General features: G+C 39.4%; 1 protein-coding gene across 1 annotated transcript in view; it reads right to left on the minus strand.

The window, feature by feature from the left end:
• Window positions 1-12470, minus strand: part of CAPRIN1 (cell cycle associated protein 1) — a 34988-nt gene extending 22518 nt beyond the window's left edge. Inside the window, exons 1-2 of the mRNA XM_074372184.1 lie at window positions 12296-12470; window positions 11512-11727 (exon numbers count right to left, since the gene is read on the minus strand). Coding sequence (XP_074228285.1) covers window positions 11512-11727 — 216 coding nt within the window. The 5' untranslated portion in view covers window positions 12296-12470. The remainder of the gene's footprint in view (window positions 1-11511; window positions 11728-12295) is intronic.
• Between the last annotated feature and the right edge of the window lie 8514 nt (window positions 12471-20984).

The raw sequence follows: 20984 nt of genomic DNA on the forward strand, positions 1-20984 counted from the left end.
ATACTAAAGGTAAATAAAATCACTATAATCAGTAAAACATTAAAGGATGATGAAACTATCCAATTTTATTTAGGTGAGCTATTATATACAATCAATAAACCTCCAACTAAACACATAAAATTCAAGTCTACTGGCTGAAAAAAAATCAAGATTTTTACACTAATAGGGCAGGCCTAATCCCATGTGCAAAAGATAAGCTCAACTGCCTCAAACACTCTGAGGATGAATGAAGACAGTTTATTTACTTTTTTTTAAAGAGGCTATTTTTCTTTAAAGAAAAAAAAACTAAACAAAATTTACCTTTAATTATGATTTAGGATATAATAATAGCATGACAATCTACATTTTTCTATTTAGAAACAAGTGGTTAATAGAAGACAGGCAAATTGGAGGGCCTGAAATTTAGCACTAACATAGTTAAAATTCTAGCAACTAGGCAAAAGAAAAACTGCTGTTAGCTAATACTTTGCATTTATTATCTCCCCCTTTCATGGTATTGTACATTTTTTAAAGTAACTGTTGCTAAACCAAGACATTAATACACAGTGAATGTACTATATATCCCATGCAGGATAGTTTTATATACTGAGCTTTAACTTTACCACTTAATGTCTTGAGAACTTAAATCATATATGCCAATCAAAATGGATGTCAAATCAAATTCCTATAAAGTGTTTGTATATATATAAAAATATAAAAAGATTTTTTAATGTTAAGAATAGTACCTAAGTGGTAGAATTACAGATGCAATCTTTTTCGTTTTGTTTTGTACACTTAAATATTCTGCAATGGACATACAATTAATATAATAAAAATTAAAATCTGGTGCTATATAAAAGATGTTAAGATTGTCAGATTTCAGGATATTGTTAGGACTTTCACCTATAATAATCCTTGAGCACGAATCTATATTATCCTATAGAATAAGATATCCTATAGCAGAAAAGCTCCAATTTTCTACACAACAGGAAATTTAGTATCTATCCAACACAGAGATCTATGGCAGATTATATTTTCTAAAGATGGCTCCCACATACTGTTCTGCAATGTGGCCTCGGCACTCGCCCATTGAGAACTAGTCCAATTTATCTGCCACTGTACTGAGTGGGCTTCAACCAACAGAGTACAGTGGAAGTGATTCTGTATGACTTCCTGGGTTCAGTCATAACAGAAGTGCATCTCTGCCCTGTTTACTCGTCCCTGAAACCAATCATGGTAGGAACCCTGAGCCATCATGTATGTCCAATAACCCTGAGGTTACCATGCTATGAGGAAGCTAAGCCATGAAGAGAGGTCTCATACAAGAATTCTGATCAGCAATCCCAGTGTTAAAAGTCATCCTAGCCCAGGTATCAGACATGTGAGTAAACAAGACTTAGTCTTCCCAGCTGAGGACCCAGGCATCATGGAGCAGAGACACCAACCACAGTGTATGCCTTGTCTGAATCCCTGACAGGCATCATCTGTGTGCATGATAAAATGAAGTGAGTGTTGAAATAATCTGTCGCACAGCAATTACTAGAAGAAGGTTAAGAGGGAAATGAAAAGGGAAAGCAGCTACTATGTGAAACTCAAGCTTCACAGTACACATCTTCATGGAAAACTGTCACCAAAAAGTATGCAAAAAGACTTCTGAGCATCCAAAATAAAAATCTGTGCATTTCATCAAAGCTCATACATCCATTTATTTTGATTTTACATTACTATAACATTGCTTCCAGTTTTTAAATCCATAATATAATTTAAGAGCCATGATTTTTTAAGGGAGAAGGACTGCTACTACCACCACAAAAAGTGACGTTTACTATGAGGGAACAAAGGTGTAATAAACTCTCGATTTAACTGAAAAATCTCTAGCATCTTTAACGGATTTTCAAAAAGCAGACCACAGTTCCTCACACCTAGTGAGTTAAATCAATGCATTTATAGAAATCCAAAAAAAAAAACTGTAGTTATTAATCGAATGAAAAACTACAGGTCTTTCATGAAACATTTTTCTAACTACAATAAAACCAAAGTTCAACATAGCTTTTACATTTGTTCCTCTATAGCTGTAAACACTTTCTACACTACTGTTAGAAATATCCTGTCCACTTCCCTCCCTTGCCCACACCTCAGGAAAACAAGATCCTGGGTCTGGTCACAGCTCCTAATAAATAGCTCTCTCATTCAAAGAAAACACCAAAACTTACTACTAAGCCTGCAGGATGACAACAGAACCCTGTTTTGCATTAAAAGGTACTAGTTTTGTTTTTGTTTTTATCAGTATAGTACAGGATCTCCTGGCTGCTTAGATGTACAGGACTTTATCACCATGGAATACCAACTGAAGGGACCTCTGTTCACTGTAACATATAACCACATTTCTATATAGCAGAAACCCCATGTTGGTCTAGGTCAGTGATTCTCAAACTGATGTCCTCAAACCAGCAACAGCAGCATCAGCTAGGAACCTGCTGGAATGCAAGTTCTCAGGCACCACCCCAGGCCCATTCAATCAGAAACTCTGGGGGTGGGATCCAGCAATCTATGTTTTATCAAGCCCTGAGTGATTCTGATGCATGCCCAAGTTTGAGAAACACTCACTTAGGTCAAATATACTGTAATCCCCTTGTAACAGCAAGCCCAGTAGAATGCAGAAATAAGGAATTATTCTGAGTCAAAACAAATAATATGAATTGTGACCCTAGCAATCATTACATGGCAGCCTCAATTTTGGAGATAGGTTGCTTAAAGGTTCAGCTTTAAAAAAAACTCAGAAAACTTGTTGAATGATGGTTTTCTAGAGCAGCTTATAAATCTATTTACCCTAGTAATTACTTGCATAAGATTCATTTATGATCTGAACACTGAAGAGTTACCATCTTCCATTTATAAGTATTATTAAATCTGTGAGCCAAAGCTCCAGAAATTTAGAGTATTTTACAATTCAACTCTGGTGAATGCCAAATTTTGTACCAGAATTAGAAAGCCTCTTTGGACACACAACTGGTTTAATTTTCTACTTTTCAAAATGAGGGTGGCTTACAATCCCACCTCATTCTGAAGCAGCTTTTAAAAATAAGGAAAAGGATATGGTATCTGCAGTGGTCCCAAAACTACAATCTGCCTAATACTTGAAAGAATACTTACTTGGAGACAAATGACAGTACCTTAACTAGCTTCATTCATATTGTCATATATCCTATACAAATGGCTTAATTTAGGTCCAAGTAGAAAAACTGTCCATTTGGGGTTAAAATTTACAGTATAAACTAAATCAATATATAAATAAGGACTTGCTTATCAAACTGACGGATCCAAAATTAACACCAACAAAAAGAGAGGGGGCAGAGACAGGAGTAAAGGACTCCAGACAAATACAGCTTTTTTCTTCCCCAAGCTAGAACATGGTTCCAAACTAGAGTGGTAAAGACAAATTTGTCAACTACTCATATCATCCACATAAAATGAATATTAAGTATTTTTTTCTGGCAACTGGATCCATTTTTCTAGCATAAAGATATGTTCATCAGAAAGCCTACCACAATATTGACATAACAAAAACCTGCCCTCTTACAGTCTTTCTATCTTGAAATACCTATCTTTAAATTCAATTTAGGGTTCCTTTTTCAACTACTGAACAAGTATTAAAAATTCCTTTTCGGAGGGTGGGGAATAGCTCAGTGGTAGAGTGCATGCCAAGCATGCATGAGGTCCTGGGTTCAATCACCTGTATCTCTATCAAAAATAAGAAGAGGAAGAAGAAAATAAGAAAAAAAAAATTTAATTCATTTCTAGCACCACATATGAGCAAGATAAAAATCAAACCATTTCCCAGACTACTCAGAATCTCTAAAGCAGAACCATGGTATAGAGGTGGGATAGACGTCACCCAATAAATGTCAAAATACTAGATACTGAGAAATAATTACCCTAATAAGTGCTGCCCAGTCGCACTCTATCTCCTGTTTCTTTGTTGCCTGTAATAGTTGACAGTATTTATTATGTGACACACATTCAAATTTAAAGTATCAGGTAGCTAACCCTATCAGGGAGGCACTATTATCAACCATATTTCATCTAAATGGAAACTGAAAGAAAGGGCAATTAAATAACTTGCCTAATGTCATAAATCTCAAAAAAATTGTGACTCAACATTTCCCCACTCTGCACTCCAGCCATGGCCACATCTTGTTTCTGCCCTGCTGCTGTTTTCCTCCTTTTCTTTCCCCAGAATCGCAGTACAGATCTTCCATTCCTCCCACAGATTTTTCATCATCACCAGTTACTTTATTGAAATGTTTTTTAAAAACTCACTACAGTGCCATGAGGGTGCCAGAAGATGAATATCCAAAATAGCTGTCCTCCAGAGCTTTCCTCCTTTACTGTTACAGCCAACAAATTCCATAAATGAACAATTGAAAAAGAAATTTTTTTAATTTAACAGTTAAAAAGAAAAGCAAAGAAGACTCCAAAAACCCAAAAATTCTTCAACTACACAATTTGTAAATAGTCACAACAAGAAAGAGTAGGAGTAGACAACATCTTTAGTTTGAGTATCTGGGAAACTATGTAACTCCTGTTCTCAATTAAGGGAATCTCCAAACTGGGACAGAACACTTAAAAAATGAAGCCTAAGATGAACAAAAGTAGTAGGAACACCTAGCTGTACCTAAAATCATTTTATGTCTCCAGGTCAAATAAATCACTTCCATAGTACTGAAAGAACCTATAGAATGACCAGTGCAAAGACAAAAAGTCAAAGATTTCTTTTCCTCTCATTTGTCCATAATCTTCAGTGACATTATTTCAAGTCCCCACTCCCTGCATTCCTGTTCTTCACCTAGAAACATCAGTTCTGACTTTGCCATATAGTGGTAGGCAGCTGACTACCTCCAATTCACCTTTCACCAATTCAGTTGAGACTCAGTTGCTAGTAAAATTCATAGAAGACAGGAATGATAAGAATCAAAAGTTTCTTCAATTTTTAAAAGGAGGGTAGAGAGAACATTCAGTACAATCCATAGATGATCCATAACAGCTCTCTTCAAATGCTGGAAGCCTTACCATGCAGCAGAAGTCTGAGTTGTTCCAGAAAACAAAGTATCAAACAGTGGTGGCAGGGATCTAACTCTAACGTCATGAACTTTTAAGGGCTGTCCAAAAATAAAACAGAAATGAGCATTCTACCAGGCCCTAGACTGCAGACTTTCCAAACACTAAAGAACAGTAAAAGGATGCTAAATTAGGTATTATATAAGATCCCACCGTAAGATAGTTTTTCAAGCAGATAACCAACCAGTTTAATTTGAGGGTTTTTTTGTCCAATTGGAAAGAAAAAACAGATAATCCTATTTTTAAAAACCCTTATTCCTTGTCCACGGTTGTAATTACGCAGTTAAGTCTGAATGAATGGAAGCACCTGACCCTAGGCAAGAAAACAAAAGTTTAGAGTTCCAGCATCACTTACTTTGAATTATATTCTTAAAAAGTCTAAAGCTTGTGCATTTGAAAAACAAATGATCATAGATAATCTTAACAAGTGTCTTTTGAATTATATTAGTTGCTTTAACCGAACTACTCACTGGGATGAGGTGATACAACTGAATGGTTTATACGCTGTTGGGAGTTCAATGTAAAAAGATGTGAACTTTAATTCATTTAAAATGGAGACCAAAGGTTTTTTCCCCCAATAATTGAAGTATATTTCCGCTATTTCTGTTTGTGTAAGAATATTAAGGGGAATGCAATGAAATTTCTAGTAATTCACAATGGCTCAAACACCAAGAATCATCTGTCCTTCTTCCTAAGCATATTAGACTATCTAGATTTTAAAATAAGTTCTACTTGGCTATTCATCAACTCTGTTAACTTAAAAAAAAAAAGAAAAGAAAATCCTTCAGGAAAAAAAAAATCTCATTTCAATTAAAAAAAAACAGTGCAAGTATATAGCTCTGTACATAAAGCATTTTCCCCCTAATGGATTAATCCATTTCAACAGGGTTTTGTTGATGAAGCTACAAATATTTCTATGTAATGATTCAGTCAAACTAGCAAATTATTTATTTAGCATATGCCACGGTGTGATATTAATAAGTCTCCGTCCTCCAGGAGCTTACTAAGTATTTTGAAAAATACATAAGGTAAGAAGAACATAAGGCAATATAAAAACATCAAAGAAATGTACAGACAACAGAAAGCAGAGGAAGTTAAAGGAAGCACACTAGTTGAGCATGGTCAAGAAGCACACCTTCCCCTTTCCTCAGGAAATATGAATTCTGAACTCTGCTCAATAAAGTCTCTTTCATCTATACTTTTACATTCATACCCCATCAAAAAACAAAAACAAAAAGACAAAACAAAAGCACTCGTATATAGCTGGTAGAAGAAATAAAAAGAAGAGCAGAAGTCAAGCACCTTACAATTCCAACTTTGGCTGACTTTCTCTTCTGCTACTCCTCTAATTCTTCTCTACTACATACATACCACACATTCTCTCACCCCTTGCCCCTAAAAAGGAACTAATTACTAAAAAATATCCAGAAGCCTGGAACACAAGAATTAAGATGGAAAGGCTGACATACCTCCTACTTCTCTCTACTAATGCTTTCCCAAATTTTCTAGTCTATAACATACCAAGCTTGAATAGAGAATGTGCATTTGGGGCTTACCTAAGTAAGCATAAAAAGAAACCAGAATTTAAACTTTAAGAGTTCATTTCTTTAAAATAATATGAAGTCCCAGTGATGCCTGATACAACAGGACCTCATTTGTACTGCTAGTCTCTGGATCCTAGTACCTAGATCGCCTACAAACACAAATTTAACAATGAGATGTTAATATAGGTCTATCAAAAAAGAAATAAAGAGCTTTTTTCTTTTACTTTCAGCTTTTTTAAACAGAAGAACTCTAAAATTAAAGGATCTGAAGTAAAAGGCTTTCTACAGGATCAGCTTTAACATAAAAAAGTCCACCTATGTTGCACACCATTACAAATTCTCACTACCCCTCCTGAAACATTACAAGAGACCTTGGAATTCTCCCATTTCAACCTGGGTCATTTTTACATGAGCATCTTAATTTCCTCTTCTGTAAAATGGACTGGAATAAATTCTATGTTGGCTTTAGCTCTTAAAAAATCTTAGATTCTGTAACATTATGATAATGAAATTAAGACTATATTGCTGTAAGTCTAACCTTTTCAAGTACTTATGAATTTTTTTAAAGATGAAAGAGTACTAGACTAATCATCTAGTTCTAAATGTAAACTAAGAAATTAATTACATAAAATGACAAATTATATGCTTAATCTCTAATTCATACAAAATGTATTCTGATACAAATATCTGCCACATGGGAATTAACCTGGAGCAAAATAATATGGCCAGGTGAAAACAATACATTCTCATTACAATACTTAGGATTCTACTCTCATCCCAGAAAAAGGTATTCACGTTATCACATGAGGGAATTCACATCTTTTTCTTTTAAATTCAAATTTTAAATACTTCTCTATGTCACACACAAAGAGCACACCCAGACATGCAGAGGGAAACAAATTAAGCATTATAAATACCTTTTTTCTTTGACAAGGTGAATGCAAAACAAAGTACCATACCCTCTGCACTGCAGAGGAATAGTTCATGCAACCATTGGAAAAACCAACACAGCAGCGATATTAACTGTCAAGAAAAACTTCAAGTGTTATCCTGAAGATTTTGCTTCAAAATAGGAATGTTTTTATTTCAAACTACTTAAAGAAATTCCACACAACAGCCACACTGAAAATTCTAAATAGATGCATACCGCAATGCTCTGGAAAGAAATGTTACCCTAACAATTCTTTTTCAGAATAATATTACCTGAAAAGATATAAAAAGCAAAAAAACTTAAGAGTATTATGAGAAACAGTACACTCTGGCTATACTTCTGGTCACATGCTGGTTACAAAACTCTCAGGCTGTTTTGCTGGACAACACTTGTTAACCCTTCACTTACCAAAGTTACTACTGTCTTAACTTATTATATTTACAAACAGTATAACAAGTTATAATGTTACCTATTAAAACATTCTTTATTCTACATCAAAACTGATTACATCTTACCATATAAATGAGCTCTCTCAAGTTAAAACTAAGATTTGGTTTCAAAATATCATCTTGCATAGGCTAGTGCCCAGTTCTATACCAACGAACTGATGAAGAAAACTAGGCAATCACTCAATTCATTACTACTTGTACTTTAATCAGCCGAGACTGGTAAATGGGAGGAGGGTGTAGCTCAAGTGGTAAAGCACATGCTTAGCATACACAAGGTTCCGAGTTCAATCCACAGTACCTCCTCTAAAAAATAAGTAAACAAACCTAACTACCTCCCCCACAAGAAAGACTGGTAAATGTAGTTTTACACTTGATTCTTTTTTATTATAGCTGTATTTCTTCTCTTTGCTAAACACTTATGTAGTCTAAAAGCCCAAATTTCAAAAACCACCAGGCCATTTAGTTGCATTACATAATAGTGTCATATTTCATCAATGTTAAGTATGCATTCTCACTGAACAGATGCTCAGCTTTCCTTGAATGACTCCAACTTATTAGAAAATTAACAAATACCTCTGTTTTTTCAATGAAGTACAATAAAATTATTTCAATTCTCTACGTCTTATTGTAAGTGGTATTACTAATCAAGCAATAATTTTTATCAGAATACTTGATTTTAGACTCCATGGAAAAAGGCATTTTGTCCAGAAGGCTCCTATGAAAAGGTCAAGACTAAAAGACAACTCAAATGTAACTTGCTAAATGGACTGAAGTAAAAAGAAATCCAGTTATAAACAGTATCTTACTTTACTCCACAGCATTTCTAAAAAGGTTCAAAACTTTTTTGTAAAATAAATCCTACTTTAAATGTATTAAAAACGCTCACCACTAAAAAAATGAATCATTCTAGAATTCTTTCATACAGTAAATCATCTAGATATACAAAAATTCAATTTAAACTAGAAATCACACGTGTTTAGAGGAAAATCCAAATGCCTTGAGTCTCAATTATTAAAACTATAGGTTTTACTTTTTAAGTCATAACATCAGTACTGCCAACTCAACTATTGAACAAGCAGGTAGCTCAGTCTGTGAGTTACCAAGAAGCCTCACTTAACTGTAATTTGACCTTTCTGCTATCTAGTACTCAAACACTAAGAAAAAAAAGATACAAAATGCATTTGTTACTTTGTTTAGTTAAAACTTCTTCATTACAAGGGCATTTTCCAGTGCTTACTAGCCTAGTCTATCATTTCTGTAATAATAATTACATTACTTTCTCTTTAATTGGGAGGGAAGGGGGTAGGCAATGAATGTATAGTAATACAACCTGTTTTGACCTGTCATAGTTCAGGACCTCATGGGGCTTATAAACTAAATTTCTAATTTTTTCAGACACACTTGAACACCAGAATCTAACAGTCACCTAACAACCAAGTTAACTAGTACTCAGTGTCTGACTTTATAAGTATCTTTCAAGAACCACTTTTCACTCATTAAAATATAAATATATTAAGATATCTACACTTAAATATTACATTATTAATATTTATCTTCCGATTTCTAGTTTAAAAGAAGAGATTTCTCAGGAATTTTGAAAATTAAGCCATTCAAGTGTCAACCAGATTCACAGGATTTATTACATTAAGAGTTTTTAAAAGGTACCTAAGTCTCCATTTCAAATAGAGCAGCAAAAACTAAGTCAGATGGCAGGTACTATGAAGATACTGGTCTTGGGCATGTTTATCCTATGTTGCTTTGTTTATACTGATAAATCTTATACTTTCAAACCTCTAAAGTAAACCAGTGTTTAATCAAAATAAACGATCAGCAAAAGGTAGAAATCCACATTTAGTGCATCTTTCAATTTCAAATAAAATCCAAGTAAAATTCCATATACAGAAGACAGAATTATCAATTCTAAAACTATTTTAAAACTCCCCCCAATATGTAAAATAAATCATTAAACAAGCAATTAAAATAATTAAGGTCTACATAGCACCAGTTTTCTTCAAATTACTTCCCACAGCCCAAATTTTAGTCAAGTATATTTACTATTTCAACAGCTTAAGTAACACTATTAGATGGCTGGCTAAACATTTTTAAATGACTTCTACAAAATTCAAGATGTTATAATAAACGTTTTACTAAAGGCAGATAAGCAGAAGCTATTAAAGGAAAGTTATTTTCTTTTTAAGGTAAAAGGCAAAAGTTTGCATAATATTCACAGATGTAATTACCCCATTTTACTGATTTGTTTTCCCTTTCCACCTCTAATCTTACTGAAGGTGAATTATTCACTCTGCCAAGACCCTTGCTCTACACATGCAAACAAACGCACAGATGCGAGCGCGCGCGCGCGCACACACACACACACACACACACGTGTGTCCCTCTAAACACAGCCAGCACAGTCCTGAGCTGAAAGCATAAAACAAAAGCCCAACTTGAAGATAAACCTCACTGTGCGACCTAGAAATGCTAAATACTGGGCCCAAAAATTGTGGGTATGGCTTTTTTTTTGGAGGGGGGCAAGGGAGGCCATTCGGGGCGGCTGCCTGCTCTCTGCCCTCCCCCTCTGCTTTCGCTTTGTGCTCACAATGCAGCTCCTGTAAAGAGCTTCCCTCTCCCCGCAGCCGCCGCCATGTTAGACGCGCTCTCCATGTGCCCAGAGACCTAGCGATCCCCTCGGACTCACCCGGACCCACCCCCCAACGAATCTCGAGCGTTGCAGTCTCCCTCCCATCCCTCTTTAGAGTCCTCGAAGGACAAAAAGCCGCTGCAGAAAATTGTCGGGATCGACTAGAGCGTGAGGCTCGGGGGGCACCTAGACAATTGAAAGAAACAAAGAAGGAAACGTAGGGGCTCCTATCAGATAGGGGCGTGGGTAGCCCCTATCTAAATCTAAGACCTCAAGAGGGGCCTGATGGAGAAGCAATTCTAGTTTAAGATCCTAAAAACACTTCCCTCGCAACAGAGAAGAGGGGCCACTGAGCAGGCCTCAAGCACACGGTAACGGAGCGGACAAGCCCCAGGGTTATAGGACACAGGCCGCCTCCACTCCTCGAGGCAGTCGGTTGGCTCCTAGGCACCCCCCACACACAAACACACCCCAGACCTCTTCATTTCCCCCCGCGGGACCCCGTCAAAGAAATCGGGCATCGGCCACGTAGAGAAAAGCATTTCACAGTCAGACTCGGCGACGGGACAGGCCCCCACCCCTATATATCCCACTCCCAAAGGCCAAAGGCCTGGCCTGCAGCAGGAGGAGAGTAATAGAGGCCCGGGGGCCAGGGCCGCGTCCGGGTCAGGTGACAAGCACCTCCCCGCGAAGCCCGTTTTCCGGGCACGACGCTCCCGTTTACTGGGGAGGCAGGGAGTGGGGGTGGGGACCGGGTGGAAGGGAAGTGTCCGAGACCCGGAGAGTGAAGGCGTCAGGGTTGGAGCATCAAACCCTCCCTTCCCCCACTTCCCCACCAGCTTCTAGCACCTTTTTCTTCTCTAGGTTCCGAAGTTTCTTGTCAATCACCCCGAGAATCTGCTTCATGGCCTCGGTCTGGACAGCGCCGGTGCCGGTTGCGGGGTGCTGAGAAGCTGGCGCGGCGGCCCCGGCCCCCGCCGCCGCCTCGCTCCCTGAGGAACCCGACGGGGGTGGCGGTCCCGACGACTTGCTGCCGCTTCCACTGTGGCTGGTGGCCGAGGGCATCTTGAGACCCAGAAGGGAGAGAAGAAAAAGCGGGAGGAAGGACAAGAGCGGCGAGTCAGGCGGCGGACGGGGCGAGACGCGGGACAAAACGCGCAGCGAGAAGGAGCCTGCGCGAGCGGGTGGGGGTGGGGACGGGGCCGGTGCGCGCCGCCGGGGCAGGAAGAGACCGCGGGATCGCGCGCGACCCGCCAGCGGGGCGCCCGGCCGGGCCTCGCCCCGCCCCCGCCCCTCCCCCGCGCGGGCCGCGGGCCCGGCCTACCCGCCCCGGGGCACCGAGGCTCGCGCCGGGGGCGGGGCTTCACAGCTCCGGCCGCCAACGGCCAGTGCAACGGTCCCCACCGGGGAAGGCCGGCTCTCGCCGCCTTGCGAGGGAGGGAAAAGAGAGGTCGGGGCGGAGAGGCGGAAAAGGGTGGAGAAGGGCACTGGAGATGACCGAGGTGGGGGTGCGGGGGGGAGGGGAGACTTGAGGAGCTAGCCCCTCGCGAAGGTCCAGCCGATCCGGAGGTAAAGGACACTCGGGGCAGCGGCCCTCTTCCCCTTCAGCGCCTTGGTCTGGGCTGGCGCTCACCGTGCGCGCGCGGAGGCCGCTGGAGATCCCGAGTGCGCGGCGGAGGGGGCAAGGGTGGCGGTGCGTTCTGGGCAGTGTTGTGCGCTCCGTAGGCGCAGGCCGCTTCGCCCTGTTCCCGCTGCACCGAGAGCCGCTGCTAGTGAGGCGGAGAGCCGGCAGCAGGAGGGACTTAGGAAGCCAGCCCTCTGGGGCGGAGGGGGCGGGAGAAGCGGAGGGCGGGGGCCTTCGCGGCCGCTCGGCCTGCCCGACGCAAACGCCTGAGGAGAAGGGCAGCCCGGCCGCCCGACGGCCTGCCCAAGCCCCTGGCCTGGGCGGAGGCGGCCTCTCAGCGTGGTCGGCGCGGCCCCCGGGAGGCTGCCGGAGCGGTGCCTTGAGTTTGGGGCGAAATCGTAGCTAGGGTCCTTCAGGCGAAGTTGCTTGACGTCCAAACGGGGACAATAGGTGTCAAGCAGCTGGATATGAGGCTGGCGACTGCCCGGCGAAGAACCCTTATTTGGTGGAGGGGCGGGGAGTGGGGGCAAAGCCTCCTGCAAGCAAGCGGTGCGTAGAGTGGGTGGTGCAATCCCAGCTTCTAGAATTCCTTCTGTATGCAGAGCAAGCAAACTCCCACACCCCAAAAGGTCTAAAGACAACTTGCCGCTTCCCCCACAAAATAACCACCCAGTAACCTAGGAGTTCTCTGTAGAACGCTTTGGAAATAAGCAAGATGGTTTTGGTTTTTTTTTTTTAAAGAAATCTTAAAACTGGCTTCATAATAAAAATAATCTCCAGCTACCTTGAGACGACATGTACCCAACAGACCTGAGTATTTCAAATCAATCTTTTTTTCTTTTGTATTAGATTCACCTAAAACTTTTAAGAGAATATTAAATGAAAACAAAACAATGGGTTGGTTTTTGTTTTTCTTCAAGAGAGTTATTACAGCCTTGTAATAAGGGTATGGACAGTGAACAAAAGAGAAGCAACATCCTGAAAGAAAATGTATTAAAAGGAATATAATCAGTGGAAAATTCAGCAACATAATGTTAGATGACAACAGTAAGTGATCAATTTAAATGCCATGAAAAGGGGATTTTAAAAAGGAGTCTACCAAACCCACTTTTCCCTGGAGAATAAAATGAGTAATACTGGCTGGCAACAGTATATCCTGAGGGAGCCTGAAGAAACAGCAGCAGCCTCTAGCCTCAAGATATTCCAGTTAGCTGCAGTCTGTTATCTATTCATTCAAATATTTATTGAGCACCTTACTATATGTTAGGAACTCTTTAGTGCTAGGGATTGTGAACAAAAAAAAACTTCTGTATTCATGGGACTTACATTCTAAGTGGGGAGAAGTAACTAAATACCAGACAGTGAAGTGGTGGGGAAAAAAAACACGGTGATCAGGAAAAGCCTTACTGAGTGACACTTGAGCCAAGACTGAAGGAAGTGAGGAAGAGGCCATGCACTTATCTTGGAGGAAGAATTTTCCAGATAGAGGGAAAACCAAATGCCAGGATCTGAGATGAAAGTATGTTTGGTGCGTTCAAGGAACAGCAAGGAGGCAACAGTGGCTAAAGCAGAGTAGGAAGTGAGGTCAAAGACAAAAAAAGAAATCCGAAGTTCTCAACATGAGAATTCCTTGGTTTTTGTAGGATATAAACAGTACTGTTCCTCTGCTTTGTATCTGAAACTAAGTACTTTATGTAGGATTTGTTGATTCTTTGCAATAACATTTGATCTTGAATTTGAATTGCATATCATAATTTTTATATTTTTTCTTATCTGGTTACCAATTTTCAGGATTTTGGGCATACAAGTAACAGTGAGGAAATCTACTCTATACTGACTCTAAAATGCAAATGTGTAGGAACTTTCCTACCCTCATTAAAAAAAAAAGACAATAAAGCGGTCTAGTCATGTAAAGCCTGGTAGACCATTGTAAGGACTTCTGCTTTTGCTGAGTGAAATGGAGAGTCACAGCGTGCATAGAATTCAGCAGAGGAGTAATATGATCAACCTGTGTTTTAAAGAAATCCTCTTGCTGCTGTATAAAGAATTCACAATGTGTATTAGAAGTGAGAGGGAGGGTGGAGCAGGAGAAGCTGGGAGCCCAATGAGGCTGTTGAAATAATATGGACCAGAGATGGTGGTGGCCAGAATTAGGGTGTTACAGTGAAGGTGGTGACAAGTGGTTGGATGCTTTATACATTGTGACAGTAGAACCAAAAGAACTGGCTAAGCAGTTAGGTATGAGAAAAGTCAAGGCTGACCTGAGGTCATTCAAGACTCAAGCACCTGAACTGTGCTCAGCACTATGCTAAACACTATCCTAAGCCTAAGGCTAGAAACAAAGATGGTAATCCTTCAGCTTCTTACAGCAATTAGTCTGCTCAGCCTGACAGCTATCACTATCAAAATCTCCAGCCTCACCCCAGACCTACTGAGGTAATCTGCATTTTAGCAAGATCCTCAGCCAATTTATATAACCGGATGAAGTTTGGGGGAAAAAAAATCACAGCTTTCTTACTTAGAACTTGACCAGCATCTTTAAGATAGACATGAAATGCTCTTCAAGGCAAATTCTCCCCGGACATATAGAAACTCTGGGAGTGAAGCCCAGCAAGCAGTCTGTGCCCTCTGCTCAAGTGTGAGAACCGAAGACTTGGAAACCGTAAATGATTCAGATTTGAGTTGAGACCTTGTGATTGGGTGTAAGAAGGAAAAGCCTTTTCTGTCTTTCTTTGGCACTTTATGAAACAGCAGTTATAGAAACATAAGGACTCATGGTCAGTAAAATTAGGCTTCAGGAAAAAAAGTGGATTGCTGAGAGGGAGCAGGATAGATGACAATACAGATGACAGACTCTCGTTTTGGGGGGCTCATCTCACTGCCCATAGTATTTATACCATGATAGGCTAGGTTATGCTGCAGTAACAATCCTGAAAGCTCTGTGACTTAAATCAGGGATCTGCAAACTATAGTCCCTGGGCTAAGTGGCCCTCTATTTTTGTACATAAAGTTTTCTGGGGGAGACACAGCCACATCTGTTCATGCTACATATTTTTTTATGGCCACAGGACAACAGTGTTGAGTAGTAGTGACAGAGACAATACAATGTGCAAAACCTAAAATAAAGTCTCACCCTTTTCAGAAGTTTGCCAGTCCCTGGTTTAAAATAACAATGATGCTCATCCATCACGGTTCAGCAGAGGGTTGTGCTCACAGCAATCACTCAGATTCAGGCTGATGGAGAAATCATAACTCAAGTGTTGCTGATTGCTATGCCACTAGGAAAAAGAACTCAGGGGTTTCTCAAGTAGTCAGTTAAATACTCCAGACAGGTAAATTTGTGTCTTGTGTAATCACACCTCATTAGCCAGGAAGAGTCACATGACCCCATCCAACCAAGAGATACTGTCCTATCAGATGCCTGGAAGGAAGCTAGGTGAACAAGAAATACTTGGTGGACATACATATCTGTCATGCTCTCATTTCCTACAATAGGTCTTACAGGAAGACCAATAAATTTAAGGCAAAGCAGCATCTTTAGTCTTCCTGCTCAGCCCAATGCCATGGTCCTAGCCAACCAATTTTTCTATTTCCCGCCTGACAAAAAGGCGACCGAAGCTATGTTTATGTGAATCTTTAATACTTTACTGTCATTTTGGGGATCTTTTTTTTTCCCTAATACAAATCCACACAGTCCTTATGGGTCATTGTATCACTGAAGAAATAAGAAAGTTCAAGGATTTTTCCCAGCAAACCAGTGGGAGAGCAGAATATGTCTAAATGAAAAACACTTTCTCCAAAAACCTTGGTATTAAAATTATACCCAATATTAGTATATTTTAACAATGCAAATCTCCCAATCTGACATTTGCTTGTTTAATTCATTAGACAACAGCACTCTGAAGTCTTTACACAGTCAAGTGAAGTGAATAATTGAACTGCTTATCCTGATCATCTCGGCCAAATAGTTCAGCTGCTTCAACATGTGTTGCCCAATAAGCTAATGCTATAAGCTTATTCATAGCAAAAGAGGGGAACTTCCGGGTGAATTACCTTAATTGCCCTTCTGCATCAGGTTGACAGAAACCTGGCCTGGGTGTGAACTACACTGCTCACACAGCTAAGGCTCTTGTTTTTCAGTCATTTTACCAAAAGTCAGCCAAAGACATTTCTATCATTTTTCCAGTGTGTCCTTTTTATGATGATGTCATAATTATCTATGCATTCATGAGCCGCCGTTAGACTCTGAGCTTTGAGCCGCTGTTAGACTCTGAGCTTTTCAATAGAAGAAAACAGTTGTTTTGTTTTTCATCTCTGTACCCTCAGAAACAATAATATGCCTGGCACAACTGTTTTATCAACAAATACTGCCTACTAGTGTATCATTGTATTAGCGTGGCGTTATTATTGGTCCATACTGCTTCTTTACCATGTTCTGCTGTGGCCATCAGCTGAGGTAACATTCTTTTCCACTTACATTTTCTTATGTCTGCCTTTCCTTTATTATATTATGCTTAGAAATATACTTCATATTTTATAGAGGTACTATATGTCCAGAAATTTTTTCAGATTTCACAAAATACTGCTGTTTCTTACTGAACACTCCTGGAAGCTGCACACCATTTGCAACATAAAAGCAAAACACTTTGACCGCAGGTGTTAAAATGTCCTATATGGTTTACTTATTTGAATTGTACATTCTTTTGATGTTTCTATTTCAGTGGTTCTCAACCTGTGGCAATTTTGCCCCCCTAAGGATATTTGGCAATGTCTGGTGTTATTTTTAGGTTATCACAACTGGGAGAGGGGGGTGCTACTGAAATCTAGTGGGTAGAGGCCAAGGATGCTTCTAACCATCCTACAATGTACAGGACAACACGGAATTATCAAGGCCAAAACAGTAATAATGCTGAAGTTGGGCAACTCTGTTCTATTTTATGAGGCCAAAAATGTAGTAATTTGTTCCAGCACAGTTTTACATGTAAAAATATTGAGATGACACTGGCAGGAAAAAAAAAATATCCTTAAAAAGTGTGAAAGGACGTAACACTAACCTAGAAACAGATAATCATCTCGCATCCTAGCAACTGATGCATAATCATTGTCTTTTTCAGGCAACATATAGTATATACATTTTCCCACTAATATATAGAATCCACTTGGAACAATAATATTCTAAGAAAAAGAACTTCCTTCAAAGTAACAACCACTGCACAAACTTCAGAAAGAATAAAACTTTTTATATCTCAAAGTTACATACAAGGAGGATATAAAAACAGTATAAAGGTACTTTATTCAGGATTGTTTCTACAACTGGTCAGGATATGTATTACTTGAGAGTAACTTTCACACCTACAAGACAACTGCTGCTACATTAGTGGTTTATCCTTCTGGTGTTAATACCATTTTTTTATTTTAATCTTGAGAGGCTAAGAACTTGATTTGAAGCTTTCGTAAGCACTAAACCACTAAATTACATTTAAAAATTTTTTTGGTGGGGAGGTAATTAGGTATTCTATTTATTTATTTTAATGGCGGTACTGGGGATTGAACCCAGGACCTCGAAAGGCTAAGCACACTATACTTCTTGAGCTATACCCTCCCCCTCAATACCACTAAAGACATGAAAAATGTTCCATAAAGATGGAGGTCCTCTGTTACTTTTTTTTCAATGTATATCTTTCAAGTGAGTGTCAACTTTGCAAAGAGGGGAAGTATGGAAGCCCCACCCCCACCCTAAGGATCAAGCTTTGTGCGATGTTTCTCAAAGGGAGTAAGGCCCACCACCTTCAAAATCACCTGGAGCATCTGAGTGAATGAAGACCCAACTCCACCCCAGATATTGCATCTACACCCCAGAATCTGAAACCTAGAAATATGTATTTTAAAAATCAAACCTTGCCTTTGCACATTCAAGTTTGTGAATATCTGCTCCATAGGAGTGGCACACTTACTTACACAAAAATGAGTACCATAAATTAACCTTTGTTCAAACAAAAGTATCTCTTTTCATGATATCCTCTTATTTTCTCCCCAGTAAGTACTGTGAGGATGTCTTAAGTGGGGCATTGCTGGCAATCGCCAGGAAGACTGAAAAGGACCGCAAACTCGAGTTGTTATTCAGGAAGGAGCAATGTGATTCCAACATGGGAGAGGAAATGGTGAGAGAAATCGGCTGAGGAAGGAAGCCAGGGTGGTGAATGGAAGGTTAGGGAAAGGGAAAGGAAGGTGACTCAGCAAATCTGGAGCACCTACTACCATATATTATACTGAAAAGCTGCTGGCTAAGAGAAAGGAGCACGACGTAGAGGTGCTGAAACGTGAACTGTGTCTCAGAATCACCTGGAGGGCTTGTTAACGCCCGCTCGCGGGGCCCCACCCCCAGGGTGTCGGATGCTGAGTGTAGGTGCGGGGCGGGCTGGGGATTTACGTAGCCCACAAGTCTGCTAGTGGTGCTGCTGCTGCTGCTGGCCTGGGAACCACGTTTTAAGAAACACAAGATTAGAGGAATTTTTTTTAAATCTTTAACAATTGAAACAAGAAAAAAAAAGAAAAAAACCTAAGGAGAGAAGAAATTTTAAAAAGTAGTCAAAGATGACGGCACTATGCTATAATACGGTTTATGCAGCTACATTTTGTTTTGTATTTTCCTCTTCAACAGGCCAGAAGAGAAACAATAGAAGAGGATGTTGGATAGGCTAGTCATAACTCCATTAGGACGTTGTTTCAGAGGACAGTGACGGAAGGAACCAGCCACCCTTTCTCTAGATTCTTGTTGTGTAAACTAGATGCCCCGGGCAGCCCAGTGCTACAGGAAGATCAGTATGGCATTCTTCAGGGTTAGAATTGATGTCACTTCCCCTCTGGGTGCTGTGCTAGCATCCACCTAAAGAAGGAAGACATCAGTTCTCTATGACACCAGGCTGTGTTGATAAGAGAAAAAGGAGGGGTGTTCATGTGGCAAGAAATGTGCTTGTGCAACATTTTCACAGGAAAAAAATACAAATTATAAATATATTTCTTAAAACAGGTTTTTTGAAATTGGCGGGAGTTATGCATGCTTATTACAAATAGTTCAAATAAATAAATTATGCAACACTTTATTGTGTTGTATAACAGCTTTATTGAGATATAATTTACATACCATAAAATTCACCCTTTAAAAATGTACAGATCAAGAAGATTGGATAAAGAAGATGTGGTATACATATATACAATGGAATACTACTCAACCATAAAAAAGAATAAAATGCTATTTGCAGCAACATGGATGGACCTGGAGCTTCTTATACTAAGTGAAGTAAGCCAGAAAAAGAGAAAAATATCATATGATATCACTTATATGTGGAATCTAAAAAAATGAGACAATGAATTTATTTACAAAACAAAAGTAGACAAACAGACATAGAAAACACAATTGTGATTACTAGGAGGAAAGGCAGGGTGGAGGCATAAATTGGGAGTTTGGGACTTGCAGATACACACTACCATATATAAAATAGATAAACAACAAGGTCCTACTGTATAGCACAGGGAACTACATTCAATACCTTGTAGTAGCCTATAATGAAAAAGAATATGAAAAGGAATACATATATATGTATAACTGAATCACTATGCTATACACCAGAAATTAACACAACATTGTAAAATGACTATACCTCAATAAAAATTAAAAATGTACAGTTCAGTGGGTTTTAGTGTATTCACAGAGTAATGCAGTCATCACCATTGTCTAATTTAATTTTTTTTTTTTTTTTATCATTCCGAAAGGTAACATGTACCCATTAGCAACCACTCCCCACATATCCGTTCCTCCAGCCCCTGGCTGCTACTAATCTAATTTCTGTTTGTATGGATTTGCCTATTCTGGGCATTCTATATAGGTAGGACAATATGTGGCCTCTGTGTCTGGCTGCTTTCACATAGCATATTTTCAAGATTCATCTATATTGTAGCATTTATTTCTTTCATTTTTATGGCTGATTAATATTCCATTGTATGTGTATACAATAGTTTGTTTATTCTCTCATCAGCTAATGGACAATTGGCTTATTTCCACTTTTTGGTTATTGTGAAAAATGCTGCTGTAAATGTTTATGTACAAGTTTTTGTGTGAACATGTTTTCAATTCTGTAGGTATATACCTAGAGTAGAATTTCTGCATCATATGATAACCTTGTGTTTAACTTTTTGAGCAACTGCCAGACTGATTTCCAAAGCAGCTACACTCTTTTACACTCCCACTAGCCATATATGAAGTTTCCAATTGCTCCACATCCTTGCCAACACTTATTATTGTCTGTCTTTTTTGATTATAGCCCATCCTGGTGAGTGTGTGTTAATGAGAAGTGGTATCTCATTGTGGGTTTGATTTGTATCACTGGGTATCTTTAGACAAGGATTAGCTTCTTCCCTGCTTTGGATGGCTGAGATGTGATTTTGCCAGAAAGCAGGGGAAATATAACTGCATTCCAAGCTCTCTTTTAACTTGTATGGTTAGAATTGTCACAGGTCTGATGTATACATTTCTGATCAGTGTTATGAAGTACCTAGCTAGTGAGTCCTTGAGAAAGTACCAGAAGAATAATACTGGTAGTAGGTGAACACTCAAACATGTCTGATGATTAGGGCTTGACTTAAACTTAGGCAAGGTAGATGGTCACTTACCAAAAAATTTTGATTTATCATTAGGATT

Source organism: Camelus bactrianus, chromosome 10 (assembly GCF_048773025.1).
Source record: "Camelus bactrianus isolate YW-2024 breed Bactrian camel chromosome 10, ASM4877302v1, whole genome shotgun sequence".
Classification (NCBI taxonomy): Eukaryota; Metazoa; Chordata; class Mammalia; order Artiodactyla; family Camelidae; genus Camelus; species Camelus bactrianus.